This window comes from Kogia breviceps, chromosome 19, assembly GCF_026419965.1.
Source record: "Kogia breviceps isolate mKogBre1 chromosome 19, mKogBre1 haplotype 1, whole genome shotgun sequence".
Lineage (NCBI taxonomy): Eukaryota > Metazoa > Chordata > Mammalia > Artiodactyla > Physeteridae > Kogia > Kogia breviceps.
Genome location: NC_081328.1, coordinates 56,315,311 through 56,329,399, shown reverse-complemented (window position 1 = coordinate 56,329,399; position 14,089 = coordinate 56,315,311). Strand labels below are relative to the sequence as shown.

The window sequence follows — 14,089 nt, the reverse complement described above, 5'->3', positions numbered from 1 at the left end:
CTCCTCCCAGAAGTGCCGCCATTCTGATGTGGGAGCCCAGGCCCCCCCTTCCCACGGCAGCTGCCAGACGAAAGTCCACATTTGCTCCAAAACTTTAATCAGCTGAAACAGCAGCATTCCATGGAGTCGGGGCGCCCATATATTGGAGAAGAGAGAGAAACCCCCGTTTTGAGTTAGAAACATGAGCTTCTATGATAGAAAGTCAGAGGATTTGATTCCTTTTCTCTGCGTTAGAAAAAAAAAATCTAGTCACAAAGAGTTTGAAAATAACCTTCAGAGGCGGAATAATGAGAGTTATTTTAAAAACACAATGAGGGGAGTCAGATTTCTTCCTGGCAGGTGTGTCACCTTCACAGAAGAGAGGGGCTGGGGGGCAGGGAACATCACAGGGACCCCGAGAACATTTCGAGGGAGTTCAGCCCATTGGGGTTTGGATCCATTTTCCTCAGAACTTTCCTTGTGTCAGTTCCTCTGAGGGGTCTCCCCGGGAACCCAACAAGGAAACCGTAGGCCCCTGGCTGCTGGTCCCGTCTCTGAGAGACTCTGGTATGGGCTGGATGGCGCCCACCCCTCAAATTCATAGGTTGGGGTCCTACCTAACCCCCAGGACCTCAGAATGTGACTGGATCGGGAGAGAGGGTCCCTGACAAGGGAACTGAGTTAAAGGAGGTCACTAGGGCGGCCCTGTGACAGTGTGACGGGTGAACTTTGAGGAGGAGGACGCGAGGACACAGACAGCACGGGGTCGAGCACGGGGGGACACGCGGAGGAGACGGCTTCTGCAGGCCACGGAGAGAGGCCGCCGGAGAGCACGCTGCGCACCCCTCGCCTGCGCCCGGCGGTGCTCTGCCGTGGCGGCCCCAGCCCGGCCACACAGGCTCCGGGCTCAAGCTCTGCTTCCAGCATAAGAGCCCCTCTGCCGGCACAGACAGGGGACGATCCGAGCTGTGTCCCCAGGTCCGCAGAGGGTGAGGAGCCCTTGCCTTTCTGCTCCCAACTGCTGCCGACTCTCACGCCCTCCTCCTTGTGCCTGGTGGGCGTCCCTCCAGAGACAGGGAGGGACGGCCACCCCCGCCCCAAACGTCAGGCCCCCCGCGGTCTCCCACGCTCAGCTCCCCTCCATCCTGGGCCGCACGAGGACGGCGGGGTAACCGGGAGGTGCTGAACCCCGGGCGACCCCGGGATGGGGGCGTCGGATGGCACGTGCCTCTGCATGACTGCAGGCGTGTCACCAAGGAGCGGGAACGACGGCTCCGAAGGCCCCGACATCCACGCCCACGCTGCCCCCGCGCTGTCACTCCCTGTGCAAGAGCTCGGGCTGGGATTTTCCTCTGAGCCGGAGAAGGTTCCCCGGGGGATGGTACTGATCAGTACTTTTCTGTACCGAGAGGGAGCAAGCGACCTGGAGCCACGGGGTTGTCTGGCGAACAGAAGAGGCTCCCACTGAGGCGCCTGTCCGCCCAGAGGCCGGCGGACCCCTGGGCCCTCTCACCCCGAAGCCTCTCGGACCCTCGGGGGCACCACACACGCTCTGATCGGTGCTCAGGCCACCCCAGCCAGAAGCCCAGGAAGCATCCTCCACGACCCCGGTCAGCTTCTGCGGACTCGGCTTTTGTTCCTGACCTGTCTCCTAACAGGCCTCTGTGGACCGTCAGGCTCGGCCCACCCGGCCTCTGCCTTGGGCCTGGCGGGTCCCCGGCCTCCAGGGCGCCCTCCAGTGGTGGTGCTGTTGACATTTGGGGCCGGCTGGCCTGTGCACCGTAGGTGTCTAGCAGCGTTCCCGCCTCTTCCCTCCAGCTGCCAGGGGTAGCCCCCTCCCCAGCTGGGACAACCCCAAATGTCCTCAGATGTCGCCAAATGTCCTGGGGCTTTCCTCTGGGCTGTGCATTTAAATCACCTGGGAAGCTTTTCTGTATTTGATTTTATACATATACATATAGATAGATAGAGATATTGATTTTTTTTTTTTTTGGTCGCACCGCACAGCATGCGGGATCTTAGTTTACTGACCAGGGATGGAAACTTTGCCCCCTGCAGTGGAAGTGCGGAGTCTTAACTACTGGACCGCCAGGGAAGTCCGTGGGAGGCTTTTCTTTGAAAACACCAATGTTTAGGGACTTCCCTGGTGGCCCAGTGGTTAAGACTCCGCACTCTCAATGCAGGGGGTTCGATCCCTGGTCAGGGAACTAGGGCCCGCATGCCTCACCTAAGACCCGGTGTGGCCAAATAAATAAATAAATATTTAAAAAAAAAATGTTTGGGCTCCATCTGACTTGACTACTTAATTCTCTCCTACGTAAATCAGAAACTCTGAGGATGGTGACCTGATAACAGTGTTTTTGAAAGTGCAGCCTGGGTAGAGAAGCACTCCTACCCTCTAATCAGAATCATCTCTCTAACACGGGAACCAACTCGTTTTATTCGTCCCCGATTTTAAAACGTCAAATGGCTCCTCAGCGAACACAGAAAGCGTCAGACCCCCGGCTGGACGTGCGAAGCCCCCAGTTCTGGAGCCTCCTGCACTACCGGCCTTTCCATCACCAACGTCCTGCCCACCCCTGCCCCCCGGCCAGCTACCCCAACCCCCGAAGACTCTCGCACGGCCCAGCGCTACTCCACACTTCCAGGCTTTGCATTCCCCCCAATGCCACTCATCTTCCTATCCTCCTGGCAAAGAAATAACACCTACTAATTTTTCACACCTCCACTCAGTTACAAGCCCCCCTGTGAAGGCTGCTGGGCCCCACCCCAGATGGCACTGAGCACTCCCTGCTCTGTGTTTTATATACGTGCATCTCCTCTAACGACGTCTCCCACGACCTACAGAACATTCTTCTTACTTACACAGCGGTCCTTCCCTATTAGACCCTAAGCTCCAGGCGGAAGGGGCCGTGTCCTAATCCCACAGTGTCCCCAGCATCAGGCACCGCGCCCAGCGCAGACGCGCACGACTCCGTGCACGTGTTGAATGAAAGGATGATACGAGCGAAAGATCCCATGCTCTGCCCGGGTCTCCTCACTTTTGATTCCGCACCCCCTTGCCCCGCAGCAAAAGGAGATGCCGGGCGCCACACAGGAAAGCAAAGCAGTCGAGGCTTCTCCATGAGGCCCCAAGACAGTCAGTCCTGAGGTGCATCCCAAGGGCAGCAACAGCTGCTCCTGGCTGGTATGGAGATCTGGACATCACGGGGGACGCGGGGATGGAGGGGGGACGGGCCAGCACTAGGACAGGAGCTCACACGAGCCACGGGAGGTGGTCCACTGTGCGTCATCGCACGCACACGCACACGCACGCACATGCACTTAGCACACGCCGTTCCTCTGCCTGGGACGCCTTCTTTCTCTCTGCCTACAACCCCCATTTATCCTTCAGTTCTCAGCTCGGCGTCCCCCAGGCACCTTCGGTCAGGCCTTCCCACGGCCTCTCCTGCACCCAACCTCACAGGAGAGCTTACAGCACTGGATCACATTTAGCGACAACCCGTATTTTTCCTGGTTCCACCACTTAGCGGCTACGACTGGGGCGAGTGACTTCACCTCTCTGAGCTTCCTGCTCTGTAAAGTGGTGATGATACCTCTGTCTCATGGAATGGATGAGAACACGCGTGTAAGGGGGACACAGCCTGCTTCAAAAATATCCATTAAGTGGTGGGTGACAGTTGCACCCAAGTCCACATTCCTTAGGTCTGGGTCCTTCTCCAAAGGCTGGAAACCTCGTTCAGCTGCTTCACGGTTGAGGGCCCCCGGGCACAGGCCCTTGGGACCTGCTCTGTGACCTGACCGAGGACCTCGGAAGACACAGACAGACGGGGGTCTCCCCCCATCCAACAAGGCAAAGGGAAAGAGCAGCGCTGAGGTGCGGGCAGGGTCTGCAGGGCAGAGGGCGTGGGGAGAGCCGGCCGTCACAGGGGAGGGGCTCCCGAGCTGGGCCTGGGAGTGGGGGGACGGGGGCTCGGCTGGTGAGAAGGGGAAGAAGGGCTTTCCCAGGGGAGGAATCTGAGGCTTGAAGGGCACAGGGTTCCTGGAAAGATGAGGAGGTCGTTGAGGCGAGAGCCCCCCTGAGTGAGGGGGGCTGCTCTGTTCTGTGTCCCTGCAGGGCAGGTGGGGGAGGCCGGCGGGAGGTCAAGCCAGAGGGGTGGGTGGGAGCAGGATCCTCAGTGGCCAGGCTGGGAAGGCTGGACGTCACCCTGTGCACGTGGGAAATCAGCGGAGGGTTTCAGGTCGAGGGGATCCACGTCGGTTTGGGAAAGAAACCCAACATGCCGATGAATGGTATTGTGGAGGCTGGCAGGTGGGATGGAAGACAGGAGGCTGGGGTGGAAAAGAGGAGGCTGGGGTGGAGGCTGGGAGGCTAGGGTGGAGGACGGAAGGCTGGGGTGGAAAAGAGGAGGCTGGGGTGGAAGACAGGAGGCAGCAGTGGAGGATGGGAGGCTGGGGTGGAAAAGAGGAGGCTGGAGAGGAGGAGGATGGGCTGGAGACCAAGACACCAGTCAGAAGGCCCAGGTAAAGACAGGAATGTCTACCACATAACAGTCATGATGAAACACAATGTCTGAGGCTCAAAAACAAACAGAATGTCTCCAGACAACTGCTCTCAGAGCCTCAGCGCCAGAGCTGCCCTGTCTGGGAGAAGAAGGCAGTCCTGGGAATCCTGGAAGACGACTGATGGCTCTCAGAGATCTAGTCTGGGCAGTTTTCTCTGATTTTAGGAGGTGGTGTCTGCAATAGAGGCTCTCAGTGTCCTTTCCCAGCAAGCCAACACTCCACCTCTGTTTTATATCCTCACACCTCTACAACCTGGAATACGCACGAGCTTACTGAAGTAGGTGGACCGAGGGTGACCAAGTGTCCCAGTGTGCCCAGGACCGTCCAGGTTTTAGCGTTGAAAGTCTTAGACAAATCAGGACAGTTTTGACTGTGCCAATTTGCTGAGCTCCAAGGGCTCAGGGCAGGGCTCTTACTGTCACAAAGCATTCAGCTAATTCTACTCAAGACAAGCCTAAGACGGTGGACACCGCGCTGTGAAAAGTGGCTGCAAATGGGAGGAAGGGCGGGCAAGTGACCCAGGACCTAATCCTCTGCTGACCTCTTCTGATACTGGCCATCTCAAGAGCCCAGAACAAAGCGAGCCATTTCATCCCCGAATACATCACCCCACAAGGTGCGTTCCAGCCCGCACAAGTCCCCAGTATGGACACCCCCTGTGCCCAGCCACTTGCTCTGAGAAAGCCTTTGCATGGGGAGGGTCCTGACTTCCGCTGCGCACAGAGAGACCTGAGACCCACAAATACACACCCTTGAATAAGGAATCTAGGGGCGCTGCAAGTGGGGTGTCCCTTTAGCCTGCGAACCACACCGTTTTCACGGTCTATGTGTACACACTCACCACACACACACGCTCTAAAGCACTGCAGTGTTGAATTAGAAAAACAGCAAACATGTTAATTTAACATCTGGGAGCCTCTAGCGGTATCAGGAGACTGTCTCCAATCTGACCCAGCCTCGCTGAACTGCCTTCCTGCGCCTGCTCTCCCAAGTAACAGGTTGTTTGCAGCCTCCAGCCGGCAGTCGCCCTGGGCTGCAGATTCTCCACTATAGGCAAATAAGTCACTTCAGGACATCAAGCGGCACTAACCGACCACAAGGGCTGCCCCCCGCCCGTGCCCACATCGCCGCCGGCACTTCCCGGAGTTGGTCCCCGCGCCCCGCCGGGCCCAGGTGATGGGACCGCGCTCACCTTCCGCAGAAATGCCATCCTCGGCCTGTACTGCTGGCCTTGGTGTCGGATTGTCATCCTGGACCCTGGCGGACGCAGAACCCGGACACAACTGGAGGGAAGAGGAAGCCCCCGGAGAGCGCGCCGGCGTCCCCGTGCGCGGCTGGGTGGTGCTGCTCGCGGCGCCCCCGGGAAGCTGCCCGAATCCGCGCCGGCCAATCAGCGCGCCGCGCCGCGGGCCGGGCGTGCTCCGCGCCGGCGCCCACCTGCCGCCAGGGGGCGGTGTCGGGCTCCGCCGGGGCCCGCGGAGCCGCAGGTGAGCCCCGCGCGCCCGGGACCCGCGTGGGAGGCTCTGCCGCAGAGGGCGAGCCCTTAAGGAGGATGGGACTTCGGTTAGGAAGGGCGACAAGGCACGCGACAGGGGGGGAAGGGATAGATTCGGCGTTTGGGATTAACATATATACACCACTATATTTAAAATACTATACTATACTGGAGTATATTGGACTATACTCCAATAAAAATTATTTTTTAGAAAAAGGACATTTATGGCAAAAATACAATAAAATAGATAATCCTGAAAGACCTACTGTACAGCACAGGGAACTCTGCTCAATATTCTGTAATAACCTAAATGGGAAGAGAATTTGAAAAAGAATAGGTACATGTATATGTATAACTGAATCACTTTGCTGTACACCTGAAACTAACACAACATTGTAACTCAACTATACTCCAATAAAAAAATTAAAATTTTAAAAAATGTTTAGAAGTGTTTAGGGGAAAGGCAAATTCTATGTGAAATTGGTAAGATGTTGGTTAACAAAAGAAAGGGCATGAAGAATAAAGAAGGAAAGTTGAAGTCCCTGCTGGGCCAGCTGCCTGGTCTATTTTTTTCAGTTTCTTTTCTGTTATAGGTTATTACAAGAGATTGAATATAGTTCCCTGTGCTATACAGCAAATCCCTGTTGTTTAAGATGCTCTATATCTGGATGGGAGTGATGGTTATACACAGGTCATCATGTTTGTCAAAACTCATCCAACTGTACTCTTAAAACTGGAGCATGACATTGTCTGTAAACTATACCTCAATAAAAAGACCGACCCCCAAAAGCAAGTATTATCTTGCAAGACAGCAGAGGGACATCGTGCTAAAATGAAATTCTCCTGTGACTCGGTCAGGTAAGTGGACATCTAATCACCATCACCACCATCACCGCTGTCATCACTCTAGTCGCCTGCAGCCTCCTCTCCATCAACACAGAGGTGTGATTCGGGACCTATATGGGGGTCCTGCTGCCCTGGATACCATACGATGGGGTCTCCACGAGCCCCTGTAGGATAAACCTCATCCAAGCACGATGATATGCTCACTCACACAGCAGTGCCCTTTAAACCCCAGGTCCAAGGCCACCTCCAGGAAAATGTCCCAACACCTCTGGTCAACACTCAACAATGAAGTTCAGCCCACTGTGCTTAGTGTCAGGAGATAAAACTTAAAACGTCCTGCTCTCAGCCCTTGTGCCCTCCTCCCAGACTGGGAAGAGGAGCAGAATCATCAACAGTTCATCTCTCCATGATGGATGCCTCAGACTGCCTGCAGGCAGAGACGTTCTTAGAGGGGTCAGGGTTAGAGCAACCGTGGGACGCCACTGCCCTCACGCAGGCCCGAGGGACGGCAAGCCGGAGCCCTGGTGGGGGGCCATGCAGGGGCTGTCATCCTGGAGGGACACAGCCATGGCTAGAAAGGGTGCTGGAGGAATAAATAACCCGACTCTCTCTCCTCTGAGTGCTTCCCATCTGTCGGTCCTGACCGGAAGCCAGAGGGTGATAGAGGCCCCGGGATGCAGCCTGTCAAGATCAGCCTCCCAGGGCACACAGCCAGGCAGAGAAGGGCAAAGGGTTGGGGGTGGGAAGGACTTAGGGGAGGCAAATCGTGAAGAAGCAGCACCGTGGGTTAAATGTCTTCCATAGCGTGGAAGCCCAGAGCACAGATCTTGGAGTTGATTCTGTGTCCCCAAGCACTCTGGACAGCTCGGTGACAGCACCCAGCCCGCACAGACGTCTCCCTGACTCAGACAGAAGTCACGTTGAATTCACCTGACTCCCTGGGCCACTGCCCGTGCTCTGGGCCACGTTTGCATTTCATATAATTCTGTCTCGTTTGCATTTTGTCACAAGTGTGTATTACACTGGCGATTCTAAAAAATCATATATATTAAAAAAAAAATCTTAGATGCATGAATGTTTCTTCCTAGCTCCCCTGAGAGAGGCAATAGCTCATGAAAACATATTCTGGGAGAGAACTCAGAGGGCCCGCGGACAGACCCTCTCTGCACACCCACTGATCACCGCCAGTTCAGCAATAAAGGGAAGGAAGTGTGGGTGGAGCCCTACGTAGCCCACACCTACGCTTCTCCCTGCCTTTCACCTTCTCCACAAGAAGCTATTTGAGATGCTCAGAAGCTGACCACACCTGGGGTGGCTCTGAGTGCCTGACCCAGCAGAGAGGGAGAAAAAGAGGAACTTTGGGGAACTTTTCTGGAAGGGTTCCTGCTTCTTCATCAACTGGGGATTGTTCGGAAACTATTTTGGCCCAGCAGGGGCTAGCAGGTACCACACCAAGTACAGTCCTAGAATAAAAATCCCATGCCTATCTTTTTTCTCCTAAATTAAATGAATTGGATGCATCCAGAGGTGATACTTTTCACAAGCACGGCTAGAGGTAAACACAGGAAAACAGAACAAGATCACGCCTCTCTCTGTCCCCACCCTCTCTTCCCAACTCCGTGGGGTGCACTTCTGTCTTCTACCTGTGGAGCAGGTCAGGTTGGAACTAGTAAATGGCATCTGCAACTTTTTTTGTTAAGGGCAGTACTGTTTTTCATTATAGAAAATTTGGAGCTATGGACCTTTTAAAAATGACAATTATGTAAATTGGTACAGCTACCATGGAAAATAGTATAGAGGTTTCTCGAGAAACTAAAAACAGAACTACCATAGGACCCAGCAATTCTACTCCTGGGTACTTATCCAAAAAAGAAAAACAAAAAGAAAAAACCCCAAAAAACCCTAATTCTAAAAGATATGTGCACCCTATGTTCATAGCAGCACTATTTACAATAACCAAGACAGATGAATGGATAAAGAAGATGTGGTTTATATATTCAATGAAATACTACTCACCCATAAAAAAGAATGAAATAACACCATTTGTAGCAACATGGATGGAGCTAGAGATGATCACACTAAGTCAGAAAGAAAAAGACAAACACCATATGATATCACTTATATGTGGAATCTAAACTATGACACAGATGAACCTACTTACGAAACAGAAACAAACTCACAGACAGAGAGAAACAGACTTGTGGTTGCCAAGGGGGAGGGGGCGGGGGAGGGATGGACTGGGAGGTTGGGGTTGGTAGATGCAAACGATCATATACAGGACAGATGAACAACAAGGTCCTACTGTAGACCACAGGGAACTATATTCAGTATCCTGGGATAAACCATAATGGGAAAGAATATTTTAAAAAAGAATGTAGATATGTGTGTAACTGAGTCACTTTACTGTACAGCAGAGATTGCCACAACTTTGTAAATCAACTCTATTTCAATTTTAAAAAAACTAAAAACAGAACTACCATATGACCCAACAATTCCACTCCTGGATATTTATCCAAAAGAAAAAAACCCACTAATTCGAAAAGATACAAGCACGCCTATGTTCACAGCAGCACTATTTACAATAGCCAGGACACGGAAGCAACCTGAATATCCATCAGCAGATGAAGATAAAGATGATGTGGTACATGTATGCAATGGAATATTACTCAGCCATGAAAAACAAATGAAATTTTGCCATTGGCAGCGACATGGATGGACTTGGAGGGCATTATGCTTAGTGAAATAAGTCAGACAGAGAAAGACAAATACTGTATGGTATCACTTATATGTGGAATCTGAAAACTACAGCAAACTAGTAAATGTAACAAAAAAGAAGGAAACTCACAGATAGCGAGAACAAACTAGTGGTTACCAGTGGGGAGGGGTATGAGGGGAGGGGGCAATATGGCTATAGAGGATTAAGAGGTACAAACTATTAGGTATCAAACAAGCTACAAGGATATATTGTACAATATGGGGAAGACTTTTTTTTTTGGGGGGGGGAAGACTTTATAATAGCCAAACTTTTATAATAACTGCCAATGGTGTACAACCTTTAAAAATTGTGAATCACTATATTATACACCTGTAACTTATATAATATTGTACAGCAACTATACTTCAATTTTTAAAAAAATATTTTAGGGCTTCCCCGGTGGCGCAGTGGTTGGGAGTCCGCCTGCCAATGCAGGGGACACAGGTTCGTGCCCTGGTCCGGGAGGATCCCACGTGCCGCGGAGCGGCTGGGCCCGTGAGCCGTGGCCGCTGGGCCTGCGCGTCCGGAGCCTGTGCTCCGCGACGGGAGAGGCCACAACGGTGAGAGGCCCGCGTACCACCAAAAAAAAATTTTTTTAATTCAAAAAAGGAAAAAGTGGCATTATGGGAAAAGGCATTTTCACAACTTGAAATAGGCTTTCGTTTTAAGACAGCTGAAGGCTTCAGGGGAAGTGTGAAGGCCTCCAGGCTGTGCTCGGGTTCCTGCTCCGCCTCTCACCGGATGTGAGACTTTTTTCTAACAGCTTTATGGAGGGATAACTGACATACACTAAACTGCATGTATCTGAAGTGCACACTCTGATGAGCTTCGATATATGTGCACCCCCATGAAACTACACCCACGGTCAAGATGGGGAGCACATCTGTTACCCCCGAAGTCTCCTTAACGCCCCCTGTGATCCCTCCCCGCGCTGTCCCCAGGCAACCCCTGACCTGCCTTCTGTCACCGTGAATTAGTGGGAGGGGTGAATCTGATCAAGTTACCTAATCTCTCCAAGTCTCTACTTTCTCAGTAGTAATAAGAAAGAGCCCGACTTGATGAATTCAAAATTCCTCTCCAATTTAAAAGTCACATGACTTCAATAAGTGAAGGTAAATAAATACACAGCTCAATCAGCCTGAAGCCTGGCAGAGCGGGATTTAGCGCTCCCTACAAAGCGAGGCCTCTCTGGACTTAGACCGGCCGCCCCAAAACGGGATTCCACGTGGCAGACATTCAGAAGAGCCACAGAGCTGAGTGCCACCATGGACGTGCCCCCAACCATTCCTGCCACACGTGATCGGGGAGTGGGGGGGGAGAGGGGCAAGAGGGACCCACCTTAGGAGAAGAGACCCCAAGAAAATGTATTACTTGGTGCACCCCATCTGTATCAATCTTACTGAAATCCTTCTCTTTTGTCAAACATGCCCATCCACGCAAAGGATTTTTAAACCCAAAGCATGCCAGCGAGGGTCCTCTGCTGATCCTCAGATGCTCCCTCTTGCCAGTGGGGTGGCTCAGCCTCCAGAACCCCGGGGCCCCAGCCCCTCGCCCCGCCCCCAGCAGCCAGCTCTGTCCACGGAGAGCAAGTGTCTTCCTTAGGGCTTTCCGAAGCAAGGGGTTTTCCAGAGTCCCTGAGTCTTCTGCTGTTTCCCTTGGTTTCCCCGGGAGCAGCAATGTCTGGAAGGGTACAGGAAGATGGGTGCTGCCAGAGATGCCGAGGAGATAAAACTATTAGCCCGTGCAAGAAGGTATGGGGACATATGTATATGTATAACTGAGTCACTTTGTTATCAAGCAGAAACTAACACACCACTGTAAAGCAATTAGACTCCAATAAAGATGTTAAAAAAAAAAAAGAATTTTCTTCTGACATCCATTGCTTCCACCTCACCCAGATGCTGCATTTGAAGATCAACTTCACCCATGCTCTTTGCTCCCATGTGTGGGTCTAATACTGCTTTCTCTCTCTTCTCTCTCTCTTCTCTTTCTAGGTAAGTAAGTAGATAGATGATTAGATAGATAGATAGATAGATAGATAGATAGATAGATAGGCAGATAGATAGGCAGATAGAGAGATGATAGATAGATAGGTAGGCAAGCAGATAGATAGGCAGGCAAATAGATAGATGATAGATAGATAGATAGATAGATAGATAGATAGATAGATAGATAGATAGATAATGTCTGGTTACATCACCTGAACCTTGGAAAAGCCAGTTCTGCTCTTTCCCTTTCCTTCTTTATGTTTGGTACACAGCCCTCCTGGGTTCAAACTCAAGTCACTTTACGACAACCAAATTTGGTGTTTTGTAAAAAGCGCAAACCTTTAGGGGAGGAAGGAGTGACTGCTAATGAGTATGGAGTTTCTTCTTGGGGATAATGAAAATGTTCTGGAATTAGGCAGTGGTGATGGTTGCACGACCTTGTGAGTAGACTAAAAGGACTGAACAGTACACTTGAAAACGGTGAATTGCAACGGTATGGGAATCATACCTCATATTTTAAAGCGCAAGCTCAGAGAAATAATTTTCCCCAGGCTTTGCTATTATAAGGCCCCCTCTCTTTCTCAAAAACCTCCAGCGGCTGCCCATCACCTCCCTACTAAAATTCATTCTCTCCCAGTCTGGACCGATCTGAACTGTCACCTGTAGTGTCACTGTCTCTCAACATGGAGTTTCTTTCTCTCGCCAGCCTTAAGTCTGCTTTTTCACCAGCCTGTGGTGGATTTTCTGCCCCCAGGTCTTTCCCACCAGGTGTTCTGCTGACACCTCCCTCCTCCCCATTCCTTCACCGCTGAGTTGGTGCCATCCCCGTGGCATTTTTCCACGCACAAATTTGGGTGGGACATCATTGGTGAACATCTTACATCCCCTGCTAATTGATGAGTTTCACCAAGAATAAGGTCAGCCAGCAGCTTGTGAGCAACGGTCTCTGGGTTTTGGTTCTGGTTCTGGCTGGGGGTAGATCTGATTGTGGCACTGCCAATTTCTGAGGTGTAAATACCCCTGTTAACGTGACATCAGTGACCACAGAATCACTGGACGGGAGGTGAAGGTCCTTCTGTATCTGTTGGATTCATTTTGCAGCACCAAAACCTGCTAAGGATTAGCAAAACCTGAACTGGAGCATCGTTACATAAAGACTGAGCAGAAAACTTCATAGCAACTAGTTTCTGTGTTCCAGAGACTTCAGAGGTGATCTCATGGACCAGGGAACTGGGAGTCATTGGAATATTCACCGCTTAAGAGGCCACGGTCTAGGATGTGGGAGACACAAGACCTACACTACACTCAATGGTTTTGCACCCCTTCCGACTCTGAGAATTATTGAGTCTCAGATGTGGGTGTGGCTCCAAGGGAGTCTTGTATGGCTGGTGTCACTCAACCAATATCACCTTCAGAGGCTGGTCAATCACCCCTCAGGAAGGGTCTTCTGGCTGCCCCAATCCACCTCTTCCACGCACCTAAAGAAACCTGCCCTTTTAAGCCCACGCGTCACTCTGCATCGTACGTGTGAAGTTTTGCACACGAACGTTGGGCTTGCAGGGCGGTATCTGATATCTTGCGGGTAGATTTGATTTCCTTGAAGGCGCTGGTTATTTCTCCTGTCAGTCCCCAAGGGAAGAAATGAGTTCTAAGGCAGAAAAAAAAGAAGCAGGAATTCAGAAAGTCAGTCTTGGGTACCAGTCTATTGCTGGAGCTCACCTGCCCACCACAGGAGAGCAAGTCCAGGGCCAGGAAGAAATGGAGTCTGCAATCTCCAGGGATCACACCATTTTTGTTAAGAAAAATGTTCTAGTTTCATGTGGTTTTTTTTCCATTTTCCCTTTTGTTTCTCCTCTAGGATTCATGACATTTTCATTCACTGTTCCAGCGTTCTCTGCTCTGTGTCAGGGAGTATTCAGTTTTGTTCAACAAACCTTGACTGAGCACCGTTTCTGGGCTGGGAACCACGTCAAGCACCCGTGGTATAAAGGTGAATAAGACACGGTCCCGCCTTGAAGATGTCTCCAGGAGAAAAGAAAGACATAAAATATAATTCTGGGATAGTGCAGTGGATGGCGTGGGAGCATGTGGAAGGCAAAAAAGAAAAGGAAAGAAAAGAAAGGTGGTAAGAGCCTGCTCAGATGAAATCATAATGGTTTCGCATAACAGGCCTTAGTGTACCTGCCCGTTCGCCGAGGGCTCGCAAGGACCTAGCAGTAGTTGTGTCTATTATTAAGACCCCCAGTCCACAAATGAGTAAAGAGAGGGGAAAGGTGGGGAGAGAGATAAATTAGGAGATTGGGATAAACATACACACACTACCGTATATAAAATAGATAAGCAACAAGGACCTACCATAGAGCACAGAGAACACTACTCAATATTCTGTAATAACCTATAAGGGAAAAGAATCGGAAAAAGAATAGATGTACATATATGAATCACTTGTAAATCAACTCT

General features: G+C 51.3%; 1 protein-coding gene across 1 annotated transcript in view; it reads right to left on the bottom strand.

Annotated features, from left to right (window-relative positions):
- RGS9 (regulator of G protein signaling 9) overlaps window positions 1–5,866 on the bottom strand; it is a 64,777-nt gene extending 58,911 nt beyond the window's left edge. The window contains exon 1 of the mRNA XM_059048546.2: window positions 5,738–5,866. Within this exon, the coding sequence (XP_058904529.2) occupies window positions 5,738–5,794 (57 nt within the window). The 5' untranslated portion in view covers window positions 5,795–5,866. The remainder of the gene's footprint in view (window positions 1–5,737) is intronic.
- Between the last annotated feature and the right edge of the window lie 8,223 nt (window positions 5,867–14,089).